Genomic DNA, 26,599 nt, shown 5'->3' on the forward strand with positions numbered 1-26,599 from the left:
GGATGGATATTCGATCGGGTCCCCCCCTGCACAGCTGAGAGACTCACGAATTTCAGAAACTACGGAAGATCCCTAATCTGCCTAGCAACAGCGCGTAGCTGCATTTTAAACTGGCCAAGGCAGACATAAAAATCTGATAAACTAAGAGATAAGGATAAAAGGTTAAGAATGAAATACCCCAGACACCCAACAGGACAGGATGACATTAACACTCAATCTCACAAGCAGGAAACACAGACACGGAACAATAGGATCAATTTAAATAAGAGGACACATAGAGATGGTAATGGGAAACGCATTTAGACACCGGGGCAGGACCAAGTAATCCCATTAACACGAACACACACCATACAAATGCTAATCCATGAAACTTCCTAGGGACTTTTGAAACTGACAGACCACTTTATACATTGTGTAAAAAAAGGCATAATCAAATGTTCCCGCGCGAATTTTGGATCCCTATAAAGATCCAGAGCTGATGTGATTTAATTGAGATCAACGTGGCCAAGCCACTGTTTCTGAGCTGGCTACGGGGGTCTCCCTGGGATCCCAGTAATTGTACAATAAAGACACGCTTTGAACCTTGATTTGCGACTCAACTTCTATTCTGCACTGGTAAGGGATATTTCCCTACAACAAAATGGCGTAGTCACGGCAGGATTTGATATCTGACTTCTGACTGATGGCCACAGTTTGAAAGTCGGGATCAAATTTAAACGAATCTGATACAAATCCAGAGCAGTCAAAGGCGAGTGCAGGTCTCCGTTCAAAGTGAGGTACCTTTAAGGGTTAGGGTTTGTCTGTTTTAAGTATTGTTGTCTTGTAGAACTGTATAATCTTGCCTAAGTTTTTAAATTGAAACAGAAGTCCGCACTAAAGAGGTACAGGTCAGAACGACCGCGTGGAAGAAGGTAAGTAACTTTTAACTTTAATAGGAGTAAAGGACCAGAGGTAAAGATAACAGGTTTTGGGCTATTTGATAACAGGAATTAAGACTAATATAAAGATAAGTACCGCATGCAGAACTAATTGGTGTAACTAACCCAGGATTGTAAATGAAACCGCTGTCTGTGCCAAGGCAATAGGACAAGGGAGTGCTTGACTCAAGGTGCCCTACCCTAAACTGGACGTTAAGAGGAGAAATCTCCCACGCTAAGGTTGGGTTTTGAAGCGGGCGCTAAGAGGCACAGGCACTCAGGGTGCAAGGCACGGACAGTGTAAATCGGGTAACAACACTGACTCTGAAGGGACGAACAACCTCAGAGTCGATACAGTTACTAACTATAACAGGGGCTTTGATAACAGAATACATGTGTGTAAGTGTTGAGGAAAAGGGGACCCGATCCATCCTGACCAAGAGACACGACGACGGAGGATCCATTAGGGACCCGGGCGGAGTTTGATAACCTTGTTCGTCTGTAGGGAACACCACAGCCCATAGCAGGATACCCGGTTTTGGGGTAACGGATCAACCCTGCTAGTGGGGGTGGTGGCCGAGCGGGAGGCGTTGTACTTAGAGGGGCTGGGAACAGGGGCGGACAAACCCACTAAACAACCAGCACACATCCCAATAAGACAACACAAAATAGTCCAAGCGTGAGGTGTCAGGAATAGTTGGGGGAGCCCAGGGGAAAGAGACCCACTGGAACCTCACTACGAGGCCCTACAGCAATACAGACGGTGCTGGGGCAGTATCAGTGACAGGAGATAAGGGAGAGAGTTGAGGCACTTTTACTGTAGCAGCCAGCATACGGGGGTTGCAGGACTGCTAGACAGAAAAATGGCAGACCACGTTGTTAAGGGAGAAACTGCAGTAGCTCTCATTTTGAAGTATCTGTTAGCCAGAGAAGCGATTGTTGCAAAGATGAAACGGAACGGGTGGAACGCATCACAAACTTTAGAAGATCAAAGAAAGTGGGTAGACGGAGTTAAACGGGACAAAACAAAAGTAATGGGAGTAATATTAGTGACCCAGTTAGCTGGACTAATTGAGGAAGTAAATGCCTCAATGGAGGAGAGACACAAAGAGACAGAACAAATTAAAGTATTACAGGAGAGAGTGAGGGAATTAGAACACAGAAGACACACTGCGGAGATAACGCAGAGATCAGAGGAAACGGACCCTCGGCGCCCATACGAGTCAGTGCAGAAACATACAGCCACTCCAGCATCAGAAGAAAACGTAGAAAATTATAATCTAGCGCCAGTCACGAGAGGAGGGACGTTAGCACAACCAAAGGCAACCTATAAGCCTTTTACGCCAGGGGAAAGGCAGCAGATGGATAGGAGAGATCTTAGTTTTTGTATTTCAGTGTGTTTGTGAGATCTGGTAGCTTGTCGAATGTAGGTGGTTGTTGTTGTAATTAGATTGAGAGCAGGGAGCTCTTTGTTCCTGTGGAATGTTTGCTACAGGCAGTGGGTGCAGTGTATTGCACCTTGGTTTAGCCTCAGGGGGCTGGGAGAGTGTTAAAATTGTTAAAGATTAAAGTGATAGGATTTCTTGAATTTACTTCTGCTTTGAGTTAATTACAGTTTGGAAGAAAGAAGAATAAAAGCGATTGTCTTAATCAATGTTCTGTATTCTCTTTGAATGTTTTACACTCATCCCAGTCTGAAATGATAAGTTTGAATGAAAAAGGATGTACTGTGGAATGACTTTTGGAAGCTTCCATGTGTGTGTGTGTGTGTTTAAACAAAGTGGTTGCGTGGATGCTTTGTTGTTGTTTGTTTTAATGTTAAGAAAGGATTTAAACCTTGGAAGGAAGCATGTGCTCTTTCCTTTGTCTTGAAGTAGAAATTATAAGAGTTAGTTGAGGAGTTAAGAGAAGAAAATAAGTTATTTTGTGGAAAGGTAGAAAAGCAGGAACAAAAGACTGAGGTCTATGAATTAGTTTAAAGTATATCAAGTCAGTGAAATACAGTATTAATCGCAGAATATCGCGATTTGCGAACGTCAGATAGTTTAGTATTCTGAACTAGTTAAAATTATGTACTGCCGTCGGAATTTCATGAGCCATCAAGGTTCAAGGTTTGCCAAATATAAAAGCACTGCAAAGCTTAAAACCTAGCCAGTTAAGAAACCAAAATGTTCCTAATCAAATAACTGGTATGTATTGTACCTGCTTTGATTTTGATTCGGCGCCTGTTACTTTTCCTAGAGTGCGGGGGTTTCGATCTGGAGCTCAGTTTAAAAATAGAAACGGCTTGAATTAAAAGGGTTTGGATATCACGGGTACGATGTGTAAAGTGGTATGATACAACTGCCGCTTGATTATTTTTATTATACAGTATAGCACTGCCATATAGACACAAGAATAACATCAAATCCTGAAAAGCCTTAACCAACTTTGTATGATATATTCATATACTATATTGGGCATTGATAAAGACATAATTATTTTGTGAAGTACTGTGGTGTAGCGCTTGCACGCAAACAAATGATCAAATTAGAGATAGTGTAAGAGTACTCATATAAAGATCGGAACTGTATGGCATGTGATTTTAATGGGGAAAGCGATGTCTTTTGATAAGACTACATACAAATGAATGGATGTATCCGACAATACATCCGAGACCTTAGCACCCAATTGAAGGGGATGCGCCGGTCCGTAATTTCTAATCAGGCACAGGTCGACGCAGAGGGGGACTCAGAAATATTACCAGAAGTCCCAAAAGCCGGGAGCCGGGTATTAACAAAAGTGCTTCCTGCAAAACCAGGATTTGCCCCAAGATGGCACGGACCTTACGAGGTCATTGTTAGCGGAGATACCTGTGTCTGTATAGATATAAGGGGACAGGGGGTCTGGAAACACTGGACCCAATTAAAACTATATGAGGACAAATGAACTAAAAAATACCGTTTTGCTCATTCAACTTCCACAGGAACCAGGACCAGATCTACTATCAAGACGTCGGAACCAACTACTTTTAATTTGATTGCCTGTTTATTTTCTGTATATACTGTAATTGTAAAATACTGTTGAAAAAAAAAAGAGCGATATGGGAACAGGGACATATCTGATAATAACCCTGACCATTGTAAATACACTCCAACATATGGGGGTTAGGGGAGCAGAACCACCAATCATGGAAGGAAACCTATTCCTGAAAACACACATCCAGATCTATGGGAATAGGACCGCTTGTTACCCCTCAGCGCGATCAGTAAACTCCCTATTCATCGCAACACCAGGGTGGCTCCCACAAGAGTTATTCACTATTGACACATCGGGGGCACCCTGCAAAGAACATATTGGGTACTTTAAGCAAGGGATACAAGGAAGGTGTGTAGAGCTCACTGAGCCGGGAATTCTAAGGGGGACGGGACCCCAACCGGAGGAGACACTTGGGAACTACCCACAATGTTTTAAGGGAGAGGGATGGGGGTGCGTGCATGCCTTTGTCCCTAAAAATGATTCGTGCGCTGAGGCACATTGTGCTCTCCAGGAGTGCCGGGTCCGGGAAGGACACTTCACTTGTGACTGCAAGCAACAAAAATGCATTGCAGACACCGCGGGTAGGCAGCTTATGTGTGGCAAGTGCAACGGCACCCACGTAAGCTCAGCCTCGGGGACATATCCATTTGATTCTCGCCAAGAGGTACAATCAAGTGGACAGTCAAGGGGGAGGGAAGGTTCCACAAGATGGGGCCATGCGGTCAAACGACCCCGGGGTAATGCATGTTATCGGGTTAAAGACGGGTACGTGTTTTTATTTTAAAATGTATATATGACGGCCACAGACAGGCCTCCAAGGTTCTTTTCCGTAGGGACAATCAGACCTCTCACGGTTCCATGCCCAAGTGAAGGGCATGTCCAGAAACGCATAGTGACCAGGGCCATCAGCGCAGAATTTTGCTCCGACTGGCAGGCCCCTGTCACACTAGGGTCTTCTTTAGGATATGGATTTCTGGGGACACTATCCCTGGGAGGCGCCGCAGGGGTGATCAGTGCCAGTAATAGGAACTTCTTCATATGTGGACTGACCATTTTAGGAAACAACACCCTACAAGCATTAGGCGCAATTGACCAAGAACTCGCAGAACTCAGACTATACACACAACAAACGAGATATGCGGTGGACTATCAGCTAGCCAGACAAGGGGGGGTATGCACCATCATCAAGGAAAAATGCATCACATACGTACACGACGAGACACTAAACATAACAGCAGCCATGTCCGGGATACAAAAGCAATTGGATAACTTTAAACAGGGGTTAACAGGGACTGATGGGTGGTTAGGATGGCTGTTTAACACAGTTTGGGGAGCATATATTATGAAGGGATTAATCCTAGTAGTAGCCATCCTGTTCACACTCTGCCTTGGCCTAACCTGTATTAAAGTGATATGTGCAAATATTACATCAAGAATGCTACCCACTGCCAGTATCCAGATGCAAGAACTTAACAACGACACAGAAGAAGAGGAACAACGGCAAGGACAACAGCTGTACAAATCACTGTTCCTCTGAAGGTCGTCCATGGGGGGTCAGCCATGAATGGCACCCCCTGGACGAGAGGAGGGACTGAAGGAGGAAATTTTCCAGAAAACCATATTCGCATCATCAAACATATTTACATATTGGACTAATTGGCACCACTCATAACGGGCCAACAATGCAGAGGGGCACCCCCGGATGGATATTCGATCGGGTCCCCCCCTGCACAGCTGAGAGACTCACGAATTTCAGAAACTACGGAAGATCCCTAATCTGCCTAGCAACAGCGCGTAGCTGCATTTTAAACTGGCCAAGGCAGACATAAAAATCTGATAAACTAAGAGATAAGGATAAAAGGTTAAGAATGAAATACCCCAGACACCCAACAGGACAGGATGACATTAACACTCAATCTCACAAGCAGGAAACACAGACACGGAACAATAGGATCAATTTAAATAAGAGGACACATAGAGATGGTAATGGGAAACGCATTTAGACACCGGGGCAGGACCAAGTAATCCCATTAACACGAACACACACCATACAAATGCTAATCCATGAAACTTCCTAGGGACTTTTGAAACTGACAGACCACTTTATACATTGTGTAAAAAAAGGCATAATCAAATGTTCCCGCGCGAATTTTGGATCCCTATAAAGATCCAGAGCTGATGTGATTTAATTGAGATCAACGTGGCCAAGCCACTGTTTCTGAGCTGGCTACGGGGGTCTCCCTGGGATCCCAGTAATTGTACAATAAAGACACGCTTTGAACCTTGATTTGCGACTCAACTTCTATTCTGCACTGGTAAGGGATATTTCCCTACAACACCACCATCAGACTCACCATGGACGACTCTCCAGAATCGGTTGCATTCTTGGACACACGCATCTCCATTAAGGACGGTCACTTCAGCACTTCACTGTACCGCAAGCCCATGGATAACCTCACGATGCTCCACTTCTCCAGCTTCCACCCTAAACACGTTAAAGAAGCCATCCCCTACGGACAAGCCCTCCGTATACACAGGATCTGCTCGGATGAGGAGGATCGCAACAGACACCTCCAGACGCTGAAAGATGCCCTCATAAGAACAGGATATAGCGCTCGACTCATTGATCAACAGTTCCAACGCGCCACAGCGAAAAACCGCACCGACCTCCTCAGAAGACAAACACGGGACACGGTGGACAGAGTACCCTTCGTCGTCCAGTACTTCCCCAGAGCGGAGAAGCTACGGCATCTCCTCCGGAGCCTTCAACATGTCATTGATGAAGACGAACATCTCGCCAAGGCCAACCCCACACCCCCACTTCTTGCCTTCAAACAACCGCACAACCTCAAACAGACCATTGTCCGCAGCAAACTACCCAGCCTTCAGGAGAACAGTGACCACGACACCACACAACCCTGCCACAGCAACCTCTGCAAGACGTGCCGGATCACCGACACAGATGCCATCATCTCACATGAGAACACCATCCACCAGGTACACAGTACATACACTTGCAACTCAGCCAACGTTGTCTACCTGATACGCTGCAGAAAAAGGATGTCCGAGGCATGGTACATTGGGGAAACTATGCAGACGCTGCGACAATGGACGAATGAATACCGCTCGACAATCACCAGGCAAGACTGTTCTCTTCCTATTGGGGAGAACTTCAGCGGTCACAGGCATTCGGCCTCTGATATTCGGGTCAGTGTTCTCCAAGGCGGCCTTCACGACACACGACGGCGCAGAGTCGCTGAGCAGAAACTGATAGCCAAGTTCTGCACACACAAGGACGGCCTCAACCGGGATATTGGGTTCATGTCACACTATTTGTAACCCCCACAGCTTGCCTGGACCTGCAGAGTTTCACTGGCTGTCTTGTCTGGAGGCAATACACATCTTTTTAGCCTGTCTTGATGCTCTCTCCACTCACGTTGTTTGTATCGTAAAGACTTGATTAGCTGTAAGTATTCGCATTCCAACCATTATTCATGTAAATTGAGTCTGTGTCTTTATATGCCCTGTTTGTGAACAGAATTCCCACTCACCTGAAGAAGGGGCTTGGAGCTCCGAAAGCTTGTGTGGCTTTTGCTACCAAATAAACCTGTTGGACTTTAACCTGGTGTTGTCAAACTTCTTACTGTGATATCGGGGTGTCAGGCACTGTGGGTGCTATTGGGGTGCCAGGCACTGTGGGTGATATCAGGGTGTCAAGCACTGGGTGATATCGGGGTGTCAGATACTGTGGGTGATATCAGGGTGTCAGATACTGTGGGTGATATCGAGGTTTCAGACACTGGGTGATATCGGGATCATGATGTGGAGATGCCGGCGTTGGACTGGTTAAAACACAGGTTAAAATCCAACAGGTTTATTTGGTAGCACAAGCCACTCGCTTTCGAAGCGCTGCTTCTTCATCAGATGAGTGGGAGTTCTGTTCACAAACAGGGCATATAAAGACACACACTCAATATACAAAATAATGGTTGGAACGTGAGTCTGTACAGGTAATCAAGTCTTAAAGGTACAGACAATGTGAGTGGAGAGAGGGTTAAGCACAGGTTAAAGAGATGTGTATTGTCTCCAGCCAGGACAGTTAGTGAGATTTTGCAAGCCCAGGCAAGTCGTGGGGGTTACAGATAGTGTGACATGAACCCAAGATCCCGGTTGAGGCCGTCCTCATGTGTGCGGAACTTGGCTATCAGTCTCTGCTCAACGATTCTGTGCTGTCGTGTGTCGTGAAGGCCGCCTTGGAGAACGCTTACCTGAAGATCAGAGGCCGAATGCCCATGACGGCTGAAGTGTTCCCCAACAGGAAGAGAACACTCTTGACTGGTGATTGCCGAATGGTGTTCATTCATCCATTGTCGTAGCGTCTGCATGGTCTCCCCAATGTACCATGCCTCGGGACATCCTTTCCTGCAGCGTATCAGGTAGACAACGTTGGCCAAGTTGCAAGAGTAGGTACCGTGTACCTGGTGGATGGTGTTCTCACGTGAGATGATGGCATCCGTGTCGATGATCCGGCATGTCTTGCACAGGTTGCTGTGGCAGGGTTGTGTGGTGTCGTGGTCACTGTTCTCCTGAAGGCTGGGTAGTTTGCTGCGGACAATGGTCTGTTTGAGGTTGCGTGGTTGTTTGAAGGCAAGAAGTGGAGGTGTGGGGATGGCCTTGGCGAGATGTTCGTCTTCATCAATGACATGTTGAAGGCTCCGGAGAAGATGTCGTAGCTTCTCCGCTCCGGGGAAGTACTGGACGACGAAGGGTACTCTGTCCACCGTGTCCCGTGTTTGTCTTCTGAGGAGGTCGGTGCAGTTTTTCGCTGTGGCGCCTCGGAACTGTCGATCGATGAGTCGAGCACCATATCCTGTTACTTTGAGGGCATCTTTCAGCGTCTGGAGGTGTCTGTTGCGATCCTCCTCATCTGAGCAGATCCTGTGTATACGGAGGGCTTGCCCATAGGGGATGGCTTCTTTAACGTGTTTAGGGTGGAAGCTGGAGAAGTGGAGCATCGTGAGGTTATCCATGGGCTTGCGGTACAGTGAAGTGCTGAGGTGACCGTCCTTAATGGAGATGCGTGTGTCCAAGAATGCAACCGATTCTGGAGAGTAGTCCATGGTGAGTCTGATGGTGGGATGGAACTTGTTGATGTCATCATATAGTTGTTTCAGTGATTGTTCACAATGAGTCCAAAGGAAGAAAATGTCATCGATGTATCGAGTGTATAGCATCGGTTGAAGGTCCTGTGCGGTGAAGAAGTCTTGTTCGAACCTGTGCATGAAGATGTTGGCATATTGAGGTGCGAATTTGGTCCCCTTGGTTGTTCCATGTGTCTGGATGAAGAACTGGTTGTTGAAGGTGAAGATATTGTGGTCCAGGATGAAGCGGATGAGTTGTAAAATTGCATCTGGAGATTGGCAGTTGTCAGCGTTGAGTACGGAGGCAGTTGCAGCAATGCCATCGTCGTGGGGGATGCTGGTGTAGAGTGCCGAGACATCCATTGTGACGAGGAGTGCTCCTGGTTCAACTGCTCCATGTGTGCCGAGTTTCTGTAAGAAGTCTGTAGTGTCGCCACAGAAGCTGGGGGTTCTTTGTACAATGGGTTTCAGGATGCCCTCGACGTAGCTGGAGAGGTTCTCACACAGGGTCCCATTGCCCGATACGATGGGACGGCTGGGTGTGTTTGCCTTGTGTATCTTTGGGAGGCAGTAGAGATCTCCAAACCAGGGAGTATGTGGGATGAGAGCACGGAGGGTGCTCTGAAAGTCCGGATCAAAGATCTTGATCAGTCAATTGAGTTGACGGGTGTGTTCTTTGGTCGGATCTGTGGGTAACTGTCTGTAGTGTTCCTGATTGTTCAGTTGTTGGTACATTTCTTTGCAGTAATCCATTCTGTTCAGTATGACGATGGCCCCTCCTTTGTCTGCTGGTTTGATGACAATGTTGCGGTTGGTCTTGAGAGCGTGGATGGCGTTACGTTGTGCTTGGGTGATGTTCGGGGCTGTCTCGTGAGTGCGGCTGATGAATCTGGTGTTGACGCCCCTCCTGACGGCTTGGGCATACATGTCAAGTCGAGGGCAGCGGACTTCCGGAGGAGTCCAAATCCACTCCTTCCTCTTCGGTTGCTGCACTGCGGATCTCTGTCTGCTGTTCCGGTTCATTGGCTGTCTCATTGTGTTCGCTGTTGGCCTCTTGGGGTTTGTGGAAGAACTCTCGCAGCCTCATTCGCCTGATGAATTCCTCTGTGTCTGCTGCGAGACTGATGGGGTCTATTTTGGTGGTGGGGCAGAAATTGAGCCCTCGGCTGAGAACTTCGATTTCATCTGGCTGAAGTGTGTAGGCTGACAAGTTGACAATGGACTTCCCTGCAGTGGTACTGTTTTCTACTGTGGTACCGGGGGAGGCTTGGTTGCTGCTGGTGGTGATGCCGAGTTTCTCAAGTTTCCTGTTCTTGGTGTGCATGTAGATGGTGTAGTTCCTTTGTCTCGTCTGCTTGGCAGAGTTTCGCAGCTGGTCTGCGTCCTGAGCGCAAGTTGAGAATATGGATTCGATCTTGGTTTCCAGGCTGCGGAGTTTGCTGTAGAGTTGGTGTAAGAGGTGGTTGAGGAGTGTGAGAGAGGTGCGAAGGCAAAGTCTCTCAGCGTAGTCTGTGTTATAGGTTGACCTGAGTGTGTTCGTGATCTGTAGTCCTTTCGGCATCTTGTCTGCTTTCTTGCATGTTTGTAGAAACTTGATGTCTGTGTCGATTTGCGCGATCTTCTTGGAGATCCTCTCCACTTGGAGCCGGCAGTTTGTGGTGTCAATGGTAGCCATGATGTGGAGATGCCGGCGTTGGACTGGCGACAGACTAACCACAGTAAGAAGTCTCACAACACCAGGTTAAAGTCCAACAGGTTAATTTGGTAGCAAAAGCCACTAGCTTTCGAAGCGCTGCTTCTTCATCAGGTGAGTGGGATTTCAGTTCACAAACAAGGCCTATAAAGACACAAACTCAGTTTACAAAATAATGGTTGGAATGCGAGTCTTTACAGGTAATCAAGTCTTAAAGGTACAGACAATGTGAGTGGAGAGAGGGTTAAGCACAGACTAAAGAGATGTGTATTGTCTCCAGCCGGGACAGTTAGTGAGATTTTGCAAGCCCAGGCAAGTCATGGGGTTTTGCTAGTAGCTTTTGCTACCAAATAAACCTGTTGGACTTTAACCTGGTGTTGTGAGACTCCTTACTATGATATCGGGGTGTCAGACACTGGGTGATATCGGGGTGTCAGACACTGTGGGTGATATCGGGGTGTCAGACACTGTGGGTGATATCGGGGTGTCAGGCACTGTGGGTGATATCGGGGTGTCAGACACTGTGGGTGATATCGGGGTGTCAGGCACTGTGGGTGATATTGGGGTGTCAGGCACTGGGTGATATCGGGGTGTCAGGCACTGTGGGTGATATCGGGGTGTCAGACACTGGGTGATATCGGTGTGTCAGGCACTGTGGGTGATATCGGGGTGTCAGGCACTGTGGGTGATATCGGGGTGTCAGGCACTGGGTGATATCGGGGTGTCAGGCACTGGGTGATATCGGGGTGTCAGGCACTGGGTGATATCGGGGTGTCAGACACTGGGTGATATCGGAGTGTCAGGCACTGTGGGTGATATCGGGGTGTCAGGCACTGGGTGATATCGGGGTGTCAGGCACTGGGTGATATCGGGGTGTCAGACACTGGATGATATCGGGGTGTCAGGCACTGTGGGTGATATCGGGGTGTCAGACACTGGGTGATATCAGGGTGTCAGGCACTGTGGGTGATATCAGGGTGTCAGACACTGGGTGATATCGGGGTGTCAGGCACTGGGTGATATCGGGGTGTCAGACACTGGGTGATATCAGGGTGTCAGACACTGTGGGTGATATCGGGGTGTCAGACACTGTGGGTGATATCGGGGTGTCAGGCACTGGGTGATATCGGGGTAAACACAGTAAGAAGTCTCACAACACCAGGTTAAAGTCCAACAGGTTTATTTGGTAGCAAACGCCACTAGCTTTCGGAGCGCTGCTCCTTCCACATGATGATATCAGGGTGTCAGAAACTGGGTGATATTGGGGTATCGCACGTTGGGTGATATCAGGGTGTCACACATTGGGTAATATTGGGGTGTCAGGTGCTGTAGGTGATATCGGGGTGTCAGGCGCTGTGGGTGATTTCGGGGTATTGTACATATTCCCTCAGCACTTTACTGTAAAGATATCCCTCAGCCCTATTCCGAGTTGTGGCCAACATTTATCCAACAGCTGCCACAAACAATAAATAGTCTCATTTGCTATTTATAGGAGAGTGCTGTGGTCAAACTGACTACCACATTCTCCTGCATTGCATCAGTGATAACACTTCAAATGTATTCTATGAGCTGTAAAACACTTTGGGATATCTGTGGTCACGAGAGATGTGATATAGATCTGTGGTCACGAGAGATGTGATATAGATCTGTGGTCACGAGAGATGTGATATAGATACCTTACTTTCCCTTCAGATATGAGCTGCATCGCTCTGTTTCAGGATAATGAAAATGCTCGTTCTTTGATTAAAATGCTCTTTTTGTGTGCTTCTCCTATAGGTTGTTAAAATGATGATTGTGGTGGTGTTTACCTTCACCATTTGCTGGCTGCCCTACCACATCTTCTTTCTCGTGAGTAAACAGCATCCACACGTCAACAAGTGGAAGCCCATACAGCAGGTTTATTTAGCTGTGTTCCTGCTCGCAATGAGTTCCAACATGCACAACCCAATCATATACTGTTGCCTGAACAGCCGGTAAGTAGACAGCTTGTTTGGGGACATGGTGGGGTTGGGGGAATCTTTCTACTCAGCATTTGAAATCACAGCTTTTGTATATCTATAAATCTATATAAATATGGCTTGTAATTGGGTTCCTTCCTTTCTATAAATGCTTGGTGATCAATTTTACAATCCCCCAAAACAAATGACAAACCAAAATAAACCATTTTTGTGAATGATGTGTTGATTTTCTTGTTTATGTTCTTCTCTCTTCTTCAGGTGGATAGAGATTCCCTTTTCAACTTTCAGCCAGCCAAGGGGTAAATGATGACCTGTTCAGTCCAGGGAGATCCCAGTTTCAATGGCTAGTTTGGTCTAGTTTCGCCACGGTAGTGCTGAGGTTACACAACTTACACCAACATTCCTGAGTGAATATAAGGAAAACCTGTCTATGATTCTCGTTCCCAATCTGCACATTTGTAATCTCTATATCAGAGGCATGTGCAAGGCTTTGAATTTCCCAAGAGTTCTCATTGTGCCTGTGAAGACTACGTGGGTGAAGCCACCTATGAAACTACTCCCCCGATCCCCCCCCCCCCCCACCCCCCAACCTCTCCAAACCCCATACCTCTCCCCAACTCAACTCCTTCAGAACATCTAGCTGATTCACTGCTTTAGGACAGAGCTGTGAAGTGTTCAGTGGAAAGGTGAACTGTTCCTCAAGCTTTCTATTTTATATTTTGCTTTGGAGTATGTTCTTTGACCGGATCCAGAATTCTGGATCCCAAATCACGCACACGTATCGGGATTTTTAAACTTCCAGACCAATTAATGTAGTAAGAAGTCTCACAACACCAGGTTAAAGTCCAACAGGTTTATTTGGTAGCAAAAGCCACTAGCTTTCGGAGTGCTGCTCCTTCATCAGGTGAGTGATGAAGGGGCATCAGGTCACCCGACGAAGGAGCAGCGCTCCGAAAGCTAGTGTGGCTTTTGCTACCAAATAAACCTGTTGGACTTTAACCTGGGTGTTGTGAGACTTCTTACTGTGTTTACCCCAGTCCAACGCCAGCCCATCATGGAGACCAATTAATGACAGGGAGCGGTCTCGTGGTCCAATTGAAGATCATGGATGGATGGGCTCCCAAGGCTAGAGCATCAATGGGAGGTCGTCCAGCAATGTCACATTGGGAACCCTCCCGGCCATAATAGAACCTGCAAATACATAATGGAAAGGGATAGAATCATAGAATCCCTACAGTACAGAAAGAGGCCATTCGGCCCATTGAGTCTGCACCGACCACAATCCCACCCAGGCCCTACCCCCATATCCCTACATATTTATCCACTAATCCCTCTAACCTACGCATCTCAGGACACTAAGGGGCAATTTTTCAGCATGGCCAATCAACCTAACCCGCACATCTTTGGACTGTGGGAGGAAACCGGAGCACCCGGAGGAAACCCACGCAGACACGAGGAGAATGTGCAAACTCCACACAGACAGTGACCCAAGCCAGGAATCGAACCCAGGTCCCTGGAGCTGTGAAGCAGCAGTGCTAACCACTGTGCTACCGTGCCGCCCCGATAGAGAGAGACAACACCTCACCATCTGATCAAATCCAATGCATTTTAAAAATAAAAGCAAAAAATACTGAATAAACTCAGCGGGTCTGGCAGCATCTGTGGAGAGAGAAACAGAGTTAACGTTTCAAGTCCATATGACTCTTCTAAAGAACCTTCTCTTCAGCTCTGAAGAAGAATCATACAGATTTGAAATGTTAACTCTATTTCTCTCTCCACAGATGCTGCCAGGCCTGCGGAGTTCATTCAGCATGTTCTGCTTTTATTTCAGATTTCCAGCACTCGCGGTATTTTGTTTTTATTTCAGTGACATAGGCCAACACGGGACTTGCTTACATTCCTGACTGAAAACCTCGGTTTGTGCCAAAAATGGGGCCTTAATAAGGCCCATAACTATCATTTAATTATCCTGAGTCACCAAAGAGTGGCTACCAGCCAGTCCAAGCTCCAGCTGCCCTCAGGAAAATAGTTCATGGATGGGATAGTGGCAGGCACTTGCCCACCCCCTAGTGGCTTTTGCTACCAAATAAACCTGTTGGACTTTAACCTGGTGTTGTGAGACTTCTTACTGTGGCCATCATCACCCCAGGAATGATATTTTGGTTTAGTTACTTAAGTTTCCTTTTGATGTTTTGTTTTAGTTACGGTGCCCCCACCAGAGGCTGGCACCACTTCTCATTTTTGTTTGATTTATTGATCTTTTTGTTTTATTCAATAGAGTACAAAACATGATTTTTCTCTCCTTACAGATGCTGCCAGACCTGCTGAGATTTTCCAGCATTTTCTCTTTTAGTTTCAGATTTTAGCATCCGCAGTAATTTACTTTTATACAAAACATTATTGTTTCGCCAATATGGGTAGTTATGAAGGTACAGCTGTGTTTCTGTGCTCAGATCTAATTGTAACTGTATTAGGTTTACTTCATGCTCAATGATGTTAAATGAACTCTTCGACTTGAGGCGAGGTTTTGGAACAAGCAGCCAAAGTATTTATATTATTCTGGTCTGGAATGCAATGCCTGAAGGGTGATGGAAGCAGATTCATTGGTAATATTCAATGGTGAATTAGTTAAATACTTGAATATTATAAATACATTTATAGTGCCACAGGGAAATAGCAAGAGAGTAGAACTCATTGGATAGTTGTATCAAAAAGCTGGTACGGACACAATGAACCAAATGGCCTTCCTCCATGTTATATCATTTTAGAATATAGAAATGGGGATGACAAGGTTTAGGTTATGCCAAACACCATTGTTGAGAACAAAGTTGCATTTTGTTGTGATTAAACTCCATTGCTTTGGATTTCCACAATTATTTATCCCATTTTTACCAATCTCCAGCTGAGGTCATGGGCCTTATATCGGGACACGACTGTGGGATCAAAATTTCACAGCTTTCTGGGGACAGAGTTCCTGTTCACTCTTATAAAGGTCACCCATGGAATGAGTAGGGTGGTCAGTGCAAGGACTTCATTGGCAGGAGTTCTTTTGCCCTCAACTTCAGTTGGAATCTGGTATATGTTGATATAGGTACACCTGATCAACCGGAGTGGGTGATCAAAGTCTGAGACATGCATCCACCCAACCCACAGCCCCCAGACAACTTTCCCCAGAGGATGAGCAGCCAAAGGTTAATTCATATATCTATTATATATCTAAAATGGCATGTGGCCTTCTGACACGGTGGGGGGTTGTTGTTGAGGGCAGTTTGTTTTCCTATTGGGGGAGGTAGGGAATAATGAGAGAGAAAGCAGCCCTCTCACAGCAAGGATTGACTGAAATTTCTTACCTCTTGGAGAGGTGTTTACCTTGAACGCACAAAGCCCTGTAACTTCCAGTCCCGACCTTGGACCACACAATGCTGGGCAGGCTCAGCAGAGGAGGTGATGGAAGTTGCATTCTGGCACATGTGCGAATGTGACTGAATTGCAGTCCTGGTATCATTGGGGTGCTCTTCACCTGAGATCAGAATGCCCAGGTGGCTTTAGCTCTTTTATTTGTATGCTTTCAGATTTCGAGCAGGGTTCAAGCGGGCTTTTCGATGGTGTCCCTTCATTGAATTTTCCAGCTACGATGAACAGGAACTGCAATCGACCAGGTTTCAGCCCACCCGACAGAACAGCGCCTACACCATCTCCCGCATGGAGTCCAACATGACGGTAGAGTTTGACACATCTGAAAACGATAATGCAGAGGCCTGCGGTAAAAAGGCTGCAACTTTACGGAATATGAGTTTTAATGGACACTCTCGAAGTAATTCCAAAAACACCTCTAGAAGTTCAAGCTTCTTCAGTCAGACAAACACCTCTTTGGACGAATACTCATAGAACTGCAGAATGTGCTTTTCCTTTAGTCAACTGGGAAAGCTCAATTCAACATGGAAGCTGATTCCTTCGAATCAGTTGGAGGCACTCTCAGCTCTTGCAACAAATGACCATGCACTCAAACCCCATTCCAATGCTGAAACCCCAATACGGCTGGTGTTGCATTGCCTTCACCCTGCAGAAACCAGAGCTGAACATACAGTTCCATTCCTGCTGTAGATTCCAAGCTGCCATGCAAATAGCCAGCCAGAGTTCCCTCCTGTTTCAGGCAGGAACTTCCTCTGAATCTCCAAGCCTGTTCCTTTGCTGTTTTGTAGGACACTGATGCAATTTTCATGTTCCAATGGGTAAAGAGGGCATGGCTTGTTCTGCCCCTTGGAACTAGACATAGGGCAACCAGCCAGTGGTCCTTAAATGAAACACCACAGACCGATCAGGACACAAATGTGGCGCCCACATTGATGAACTGCCCATGAACAGTGGTTGGCACAATCATACTTCTTGGCTGATGGCTCACTGAAATAAAAGTAATCCCCATTGAAGAGAGGCTCACTTTACTTGTTCAAGAGAACATCGAAGCCCACCCACCAAGTGGCACTGGGGAAGAGCAGAAAGTTGACCTGAGCAAAAGCCATCCTTAAACCGACAGCTGAGAATCGGCTTTGCTGTTTCTGGAATTTTGTTCCAGTGCAATTTTGGCCACGTATCCCTGAGAAAAAACAAGTGACTGCACCTCAAAAAATAATTCTTTGAAACTATGGATTTCACTGAGACTTCCTGTGGATGTGAAAGGAACAATCTCATTGCAAGTTTGGTCATTTATTTTCCCTACAAAAGAGTGAATCGGCGCCCATGGTATACTGAGTACCTTTCAGAAATACTCAGTAACAATAGCATGTCGCATCATGAGCCATTTTTGTTCTCCCATGGTGAAATGTGTAATTGTTGTGTCAAAATAGAAATGGCCTGGGTTTTGAAATTACACTGATATTATTAATCTATCAAATATGTTTAATAGTTATGGATGGAAATTCTATCACTGGGAAAGTGAGGGTTAAGGGAAGATGTTTTGGTGTGAGCGATCTCTTATTGTCTGCCTGTCTATTGATTGCATTGCATAAATTTCTCAAGTAATTACCAGGATTCTGTAGGTGACTGTGTTTGAGCTTTGCCGACAGGCCAACTAAATGGGATCATGCACTAAACGCAGTTTCACAGTTCCCTCAAATGCAATGGTGGAGAGTCCTCATCCAGAGCCTGAAGTTGAGCAGAGGAAGAAATGAGATGTGTAGAAGAGAAACTAAAACAAAGTGTATCTGTGGACAGTATTAAAGCCAAAACAAGAAGGGGCATGAAGAGCAGCAGGACATGCAGACTATCACGTGAGAAAGTGTTCCATATATGGTACACACCAGCTAGTTGCTGTGGGCAACTATCATTGTTAGTATCTGTTATGTTGTTGTCATGATATAATATCTTGGGCTTATTTACTATATGAGAGATAAGGCACCAATTGCTCATAAAGGATTGTGTAAACACATTATGGATTCACTTCTTAAGACTAGGCACATTAAAACTATTCTACAAAGCTATAAAGATTAAAAATATTAAAACCATCCGTGTGCTCCACTCAAAGCAAAAGAGAAACTCAGACTGGATCGCATGACACATTTTCTTTCTCTTGATGTCATGCTGATATTCCTTTAAGTCTGATAACAACATCCCCCTTTCTTTTTAAAGGTACTTCCTTCATTCCGAAGAAGTATAACTATTTACAATACACATTCATTTTTAGTTACTGTGACTTAAGTGTATAGAACTGATTTGTTGTTGTTGTTGATGTTGTAGAACTGATTAATCTATGAATCTTTAAATCATAAAAGTAATTTGCTGGTTACACCCAGATCCTATAATGGTAAATTGTGTGAAAGGTCTTTAATTCCTCACAGTGATCCACGGGATTGCCATTTTTGTATTTGGGAACTTGCCCAAGATGAAGTATTCAGTATGGTGGAAGAGGAGTTGGAATAGATCTGATTTGCCCTCTGTTCCATCTTACTGTAATGCTTTTGTGTGGAATCAAACAGGTTTATTTGGAATCACGGGCTTTCAGAGTGCTGCTCCTTCATCACTTGCCTGATGAGGAGCAGCGCTTCAAAAGCTCGTGATTCCAAATAAACCTGTTGGACTCTAACCTAGTGTGAGACCTCTTACTGTGCCCACCCCAGTCCAATGCCGGCATCTCCACATCTTTGTGTGGAATGACTTCATAGGACCTTGTTCCTGAACAAATCCTTGTTACCTCAACTGGTTACCATGTACCTTCTGCGGGATCCAAGGTGCAAAATTGTTTTCCCAACTGTAAATTTGGCAATTCTGTTCCTGGATTTTTATCATGCACATTCGCCATCTTTCTTTGCAGGTATAAAAGTTATTCTCTAGTTTTTGAGGGAATAGAATGGGTAAGAGTAAATAAATGGGTAAATTGGTACACACAGGTCTGCCAAAAATGAGCTCTGCCAGTGATGGAATAGTCACTCAAAGATTCACTCCCAGATGTAATATCACAATGTTAGGTCTTATTTAGCCTACATTTGAAAATTAGAAATTTCACCGTGTGAATTATTCATTCAGCCAGGCTGTTAGATTTAGGCTAATGAGGGCCAGAACTTTACACCCCTTCCAAACACACTGCCCCCAGTAGGCTCTGAGGTGGGAAGGGAGTGAGTGTAAAATAGCACAGACAGCATTCCCTCCAGGATGCTGCCCACACCGAGCCAGATGTGAATTTATTGTAGGGTAGATAGGGCCCTGGGCAGGAAGCCCACCCTTGCCCCTATTAAAGCCTCAAATGTTCACTTAAGGGCTTTTTCACAACCAGCCCCAATTTTCATTATGTTTCTGAAGTGTTTAGCTAAGTTAATCAGAACAACAACAAAAAAACAAAAGTGGGGTTGGGGTACAGAAGTGAGGTAAAGGTTTGGCTTTCTCATTGTTTTTTTAAATTCATTGATGCCAAATGGACCTAGCTGACAATGCCAACATTTATTGCTCATCCCTTGAGAAGGCATCCCTTCTGAACCGCTACAGTCCATGGTACGTTGGCACTCCCAAAGTGCTGTTGGGGGGAGGGGGGATTTTGATGAATTTGATGCAGCACAGTAAAGGAACAGTGATGCAGTTACAGGATGGTGAGTGACTTGGAGGGGAGCTTGCAGGTGGTGGTGTTCCCGTGCATCTACTGCTCTTGTCCTTTTAGGTGATAGAGCCGGCAGATTTGGAAGATTCTACTGTAGAAGCCTTGATGAGTTGTTGCAGTGCATCTTGTAAATGGAACGCACTGCTGCGAGGGTGGACTGGTGGTGGGGAAAGTGAACATTTAAGGTAATGAATGGGGTGCCTGGACAGGACAGTGTTAAGCCAGGTGAGTAGGTATTATTCCTTCTTAGAACCATAGAAAGATTATGGCACAGAAGTAAGCCATTCATGTGTGTACCAGTGGTAAAAGGGAAAATAAAGTACTAGCTGCCCATTCTAATCCCACCTTCCAGCACCCAGTCAGAGCCTTGCAGATTACAGCACTTTAGGTGCAGATCCAGGTGTCTTTTAAATGCGTTGAGGGTTTCTGCCTCCAGCACCAAACTAGGCAGCAAATTCCAATCACCCACCACCCTCTGGTGAAGTTTTCCCTCATATCCCCTCTAATCCTTCTACCAAGCACCTTAAATCTGCACCCCCGCTAATTGATCTCTCTACCCAGGGAAACAGGAAATCCCTGGCTGCTCTATCTAGGCCCCTCATAATTTTATACACTTCAAGCAGGTCTCATCTCAGTCTCCTCAGTTCCAAGGAAAGCAACCCTTGCCTATCCAATCTTTTCTCAAAGCTACAATTTTCAAGCTCTGGCGATATTCTTGTAAGTCTACTCTGTATCCTCTTCAAAGCAATTATGTCCTTCCTCAAATCTAATTGTGCGCAAAGGTCCACCTGTGGCCTATCCAGCATTTTGTACAGCTCCAGCATTACATTCCTGCTTTTGTATTCTATACCTCATCCAATAAAGGAAAGCATTCCATATACTTTCTTTACCACCTTATCCACCTGTCCTGCCACCTTCAGGGACCTATGAACATGCACTCCAAGGTCTCTCACTTCCTCTACCTCTCCCACTTTCCTCCCATTTTTTGTGTATTCCCCTTGCTTTGTTTGCCCTCTGCAAATGCATTCCCTCACATTTCTCTGGATTGAATTCCATTTGCCAATTTTCTACCCACTCAACTAAACCATTGATATCATTCTGAGTTGACGGCTATCTTCTTCACTGCCAACTACATGGCCAATTTTTGTGTCATCTGAAAATTTCCCAATCATGCCATCTACATTTAAGTCTAAATCATTAATATATACACAAACAGTAAGGGGCCCAACACTGGGCCCTGTGGAACGCCGCTGGAAACCATTTTCCATTCATATAAACATCCATCAACCTCTTTATTTCAAGTCACTGAGCCAATTTTGGATCCAATTCAACACATTCCTCTGTATTGCAATGGGCTTTTACATTACGGACCAGTCTGCATGTGGGACCTTATCAAATGCCTTACTTAATTCCATGTAGACCACATCTACTTCTCTACCCTCATCAATTCTCCTTGGTACTTCCTCAAACAATTAAGTTAAATCAGTCAAACATGATCTTCCCACAGACAAAACCGTGATGACTATCCCTAATAAATCTGTTCCTTTCTAAGTCACATTTTGTCCTATCTCTCAGAATTGATTCTAATAATTTGCCCAACACCAAAGTCAGACAAGCCTATAATTATTTGGCCAATCCCTTCCACCCTTTTAAAATAATGGTACAACGCGTGCAGACCTCCAATCCTCTGGTACCTCACCTGTGCCTAATGAGGATTGGAAAGTAATCCCCAGGGCATCCATTATTTCCTCCCAGGCGTCCTTCAACAGTCTGGGATACAGTTCATCTGGCCCAGGTGATATATCCACTTTCAAGGATGCCAGTCCCTCCAGTACTTCCTCACTGTGTTTATTGTATCTTATATTTCACATTTCTCTTTAACTAGAATGTCTACTTCATCCTTTCCCTTAGCCAAGCCAAAATGCTCATTGCCCACATCTTCTGAATCAACCCACAAGTTACTATGTTCATCTCTGATAGGCGTACCTTTTTCTTAGAGTTCCTTTTACTCTTAATGTTTTGCTGAAGCATCTTTAGATTTTCTATGATTTTACCTGTCAATATTTTTATATCCTCTGATTTGCTTTCCTGATTTCCATTTTTACTTCACCCCTGTACTTTTTATACTCCTCTGAGCTTTCTACAGTATTACACTTTTTATGACTGTGAAAAGCTTTTTTTTTGCTGCTTTATTGAACTGCTATGTTTCTAGATATTCGGGGATATAGATTTGGCTGTACTGCCCTTTTTCTTGTGTGGAATGTCCACACTATGCCGCAGAATCTCGCTTTTGAATGCTTCCCACCGGTCTGTTCTCCCTTCACTGATTTCAATTCAAGCAGCTTTAACCAGTCCACCTTTGTCAGATCATCTCTCAGCTTTGTAAAATTTGTCTTTCCCTAATTTAGAACTTTTATTCCTGTTCTATTTTTAACCTTTTCCACAATGATGCTATCTCCAAAATGGTCACCAATTGTTATTTCATCCACTTGCCCAGTTTCATTTGCTATGACTAAATTTAGACTTCCACCCCCTCTTGTTGGGCTTGTTATGTGCTGGCTTAAAAAGCTCTCCTGAATGCAGTTCAAGAATTTTGCGCCCTCTGTGCTCTTATCCCAGATAAGAATTTTTGCGCCCTCTGTGCTCTTATTAACTGTTCATATCCCAGTTGATATTAGGATAATTGAAATCCCCAACAATCACTGCCCTGTTGTTTTGCACTCAGAAATCTGTCTACATATTTGCTCTTCTAACTCCCTTCCACTATTTGTGGGTCTACACTACACTCCTAGCACTGTGGCTGCCTTTTTTTTATTTGAGCTCAATCCACATAGCCTCATTTGGTGCTTCATTTTATATCATCCCTCCTCACAGCTTTAATTGATGCTTTAACCTATAATGCCTCACCTTTTAGCCCCTCTTTCTTTCCTACCTGAAAACCCTGGATCCGGGAATGCTAAGCTGCCGTTTTTCCCCCCTCTTTAAACCAAGTTTCCATTACAGCAATGATACCATGCTGTCATATGTCTATCTGTGCCCATAGCTCATCGACTTTGTTTGCTATTCCCCTTTTCATTTAAATAAATCTCTTATAATATTGCCAAATTCCTGTGCTATGAACCGTTTATCATAGAATCCCTACAATGCAGAAGGAGGCTATTTGGCCCATGAGTCTGCACCGACAACAATCTCACCCGGGCCCTATCCCCATAACCCCATGTATTTACCCTGCTAATCCCTCTGACACTAAAGGGCAATTTAGCACGGCCAATCCACCTAACCTACATTTCTTTGGATTGTGGGAGGAAACCAGAGCATCTGGAGGAAACCCACGCAGTGACGGGAAGAATGTGCAAACTCCACAAAAATAGTCACCCAGGTCCCTGGCGCTGTGAGGCAGCAGTGCTAGCCACCGTGCAACCCTTTTACCCTTTGATTGCTCGGTCTTCCAGAGTCACTCGGTAATCTTCTGTCTCCTGCTGTCCTATCTAAATCTACCCTCAGGGTCCCAACCCCCTGCCAATCTCATTTCACCCTCCCCACAAATCAATCCTGACTTGCACCTTGTAGATGTTAGGCAGGATCTGAGGGGATGAGATACCCTGCCACAGAATTCCCAGCATCTGATCTGCCTTGGTAGCCACAGTTTTTATATGTCTGGTCTAATTAAGTTACTAGTCAGTGGTGATCTCAGGATGTTGGTGAGAAATTCAATTATGGTAATGCCACAGAATGTGAAGAGTCGGTGGATAGATTCTCACTTACTGGAGATGGTCATTGCCTGGCACTTGCGTGGCACGAATGTTACTTGTCACATGTCAGCCCAAGCCTGAATGTTGTCCAGGTCTTGCTTTGTATTAGGTATGACTGCATCCTGTGGGAAGTTTTCTCCCTGCTTCCCATTGGCTTCAATTTTGCTCGGGCTCCTTGATGTGGAGGGCAGTCACTCTCACCTCACCTCCAGGGTTCAGCTATTCTGCCCATGTTTGGACAAAGGATGCAATGAGGTCTAAAATCAAGTTGCCCTTTTAGAACCCCAACTGACCATCAGTGAGCAGCATATTCATGGATGTTTTTTGAAAGCATTATCTTCAATTGCTTTGCTGATAATTTGGTGTCGATGGATGGGCTGGTAATTGGTCAAATGACCTTTCTCCTGCTTTTTGTTGACAGGCCTTACCTGGACAACTTAATCTCTTTGGGATGGATATCAGTTGCTAGACTATACTTTAAAAAAAAATTCATTCATGGGATGTGGATGTCACTAACCAGACGGCATTTATTATCCATCCCTGATTGCCCTTGAGAATGTGATGGTAGGCTGCCTTCTCAAACCGCTGGAGTATCAGAGAAATCATAGAAACCCTACAGTGCAGAAAGAGGCCATTCGGCCCATCGAGTCTGCACCGACCACAATCCCACCCAGGCCCTACTCCTATATCCCCACACATTTACTCACTAATCCCTCTAACCTACACATCCCAGGACACTAAGGGGCAATTTTAGCATGGCCAATCAACCTAACCCGCACATCTTTGGACTGTGGGAGGAAACCGGAGCACCCGGAGGAAACCCACACAGACACAAGGAGAATGTGCAAACTCCACACAGACAGTGACCCAAGCCGGGAATCGAACCCAGGTCCCTGGAGCTGTGAAGCAGCAGTGCTAACCACTGTGCTACCGTGCCGCCCTATCTGTGGCATATGTGCACCCAAAGTGGTGTTAGGGAGGGAATTCCAGAATAGTGGGCATTAGGTGCTAATCAGCAAAAACATTCTTTGTCCACATTTGTCCTGATGCCATGAAGCTTCATGTGTTTGGGAGTCAACGTTGAGAATCCCAGCACCACCTCAGCTGACTGTATATCATTGTGCCGCCTCTGCTGGGTCTGACCTGCCAGTAGGACAGGACATATCTCAGGATTAGTGATCGAGGCATTTGAAACATTGACAGCAGAGTATGATTCCTACCATAATTGACCTGCTATGATTTAGGTGATAACCAGCAGAAATGGGCTTTGGCAGATATGCAGATTTTTACTCAATCTGTGCATCATTAGGTTTTCAACACTCAGGATTTCTCAGTGGTCCCCATGACAACCAACTTCAGGGAAGTGATTAAAACCTTAAAAGAAAACCTCCCCCCCCCCCCCCCCCCCCCCCCCCCACCCCCCACCCTTCCCTCCACTCTCCCTCTAGTACACCAACTGGATCAAGCACTGGCCTTCTATATGATAGGTTCTCTGAGCACAATCAAGAAATGACCTGTCTCCTTGAAATCCCTGTGGCTCCTCACTTGCTTATTTTATTCCCCCAGGTCAATTATATTCCTGACTTGCACTCGTACTTGCACTTCTGCACCTCCTGAAGCGTGATTTTCTAAAATTTCTCCCAAACCACCATTCTTTCTCCACCTCATTATCTAATGCTGTGTCTCCACAGATCACTCACAACCCTGAATTCCCTCAATACCACAACTTCATCAGACAGCAAACCCTCTTATCTGCCTCACCTCCAATGGAGATGCAGCTGAAATTCGGAGCTTAGATAGTACCCAATACAAAATAAAAGTGAGCAGAGCGACAGAAAGGGCACAGCTGATCACACTGGAGGCAATAACATGCTGAGACGGTGATTGAATTATTCACATGCTCATGATGTGGTCTCCTGTATATTGGGAGACCAACACACAGATGTGATCCTGAACTCTCTCATTGCTTTCCATTTCAACTCTGCCCCACTCTCTCCCTAGCCACTCCCCCTTAAGTCATTGTCACTATTTCAGTGATGCTCAAAGTAAATTCGTGCAACAGGTCTTCATAGTACTGTACACTTTGCAGCCCTCTGACTTTAACATTAACATCGACAACTTTTGACCATATTAGAATTACATCTCCCACTTAACAATCGCCTGTCCTTCACCCAAGCACTTCATTGGTTGTCCTGTTTGTTTTCAATGTGAATATCTAATTTTTCCCCTCTTGTCCCTTACACTAATGTTTCTGTTTAATTGCTGCTCATCTGTAATATCACCTAGTCTTCAGAAGGACCAATGTCTTGAAATGGTGACTTTGTTTCTCCACTGATGCTACCTGATCTGTTGAGTATTTTCAGCTTTTTCCCTGTATATACAATATACCCTGTAAGATCTAGTCAAAAAGATTTCAATTTTCAATGTATTTGAACATTATCATTGTTTAACTTGTGATGTCTTCTCGGGTGTGTCTGAGATACGTCTTCAACCTTTGAAAAGAATGGACTTTCTTTACAGCTTACAAGATCTATGTTGTGCATTGTAAATAGTATAGCTACAATATTCTTATTGTAAGTTACTCCAGTTATTAAGTGAAATGCAGGAGGATTTTAAGCCGTGCAGTTGTGTTCTGCAGTACAGATTCTGTGTCTAAATGTGAAATGTGCAACTTTGATATGTTTTAAACAATGTTTCAAAAATACCCCAAGTCTGAATTTTCATGTACTGTGTTATCAATGAAAATAAAACCAAAAATACAAAGCAGATATACATTGAAATGTGTGTCATTTATGATACCGAAATGTATGCCGCAAAACTTGGAATGACTGAATATCAATCCAGTCCTTGTCATCAATGGAAGGTGATTTTTAAGTAATCAAATCTATAATAATAAAATTGTTGGGGTGCTGGTAAACAGCCAGGCAGAGACGATACTGATAAACAGCATGGATCTTGTCTGCTGGCATACTGATAAATGATGCTGACAGGGACTACACTGAGGAGCAGTACAGACAGGCTGGATGCAGTAATATG

At 45.1% G+C, this 26,599-nt stretch overlaps 1 protein-coding gene across 1 annotated transcript in view; it reads left to right on the forward strand.

Moving 5' to 3' along the window:
* LOC144494812 (neuromedin-K receptor-like) overlaps nt 1–26,331 on the forward strand; it is a 93,202-nt gene extending 66,871 nt beyond the window's left edge. The window contains exons 4-5 of the mRNA XM_078214183.1: nt 12,546–12,742; nt 16,300–26,331. Coding sequence (XP_078070309.1) covers nt 12,546–12,742; nt 16,300–16,615 — 513 coding nt within the window. The 3' untranslated portion in view covers nt 16,616–26,331. The remainder of the gene's footprint in view (nt 1–12,545; nt 12,743–16,299) is intronic.
* Nucleotides 26,332–26,599: the final 268 nt, after the last annotated feature.

Source organism: Mustelus asterias, chromosome 6 (assembly GCF_964213995.1).
Source record: "Mustelus asterias chromosome 6, sMusAst1.hap1.1, whole genome shotgun sequence".
Taxonomy (NCBI): Eukaryota; Metazoa; Chordata; class Chondrichthyes; order Carcharhiniformes; family Triakidae; genus Mustelus; species Mustelus asterias.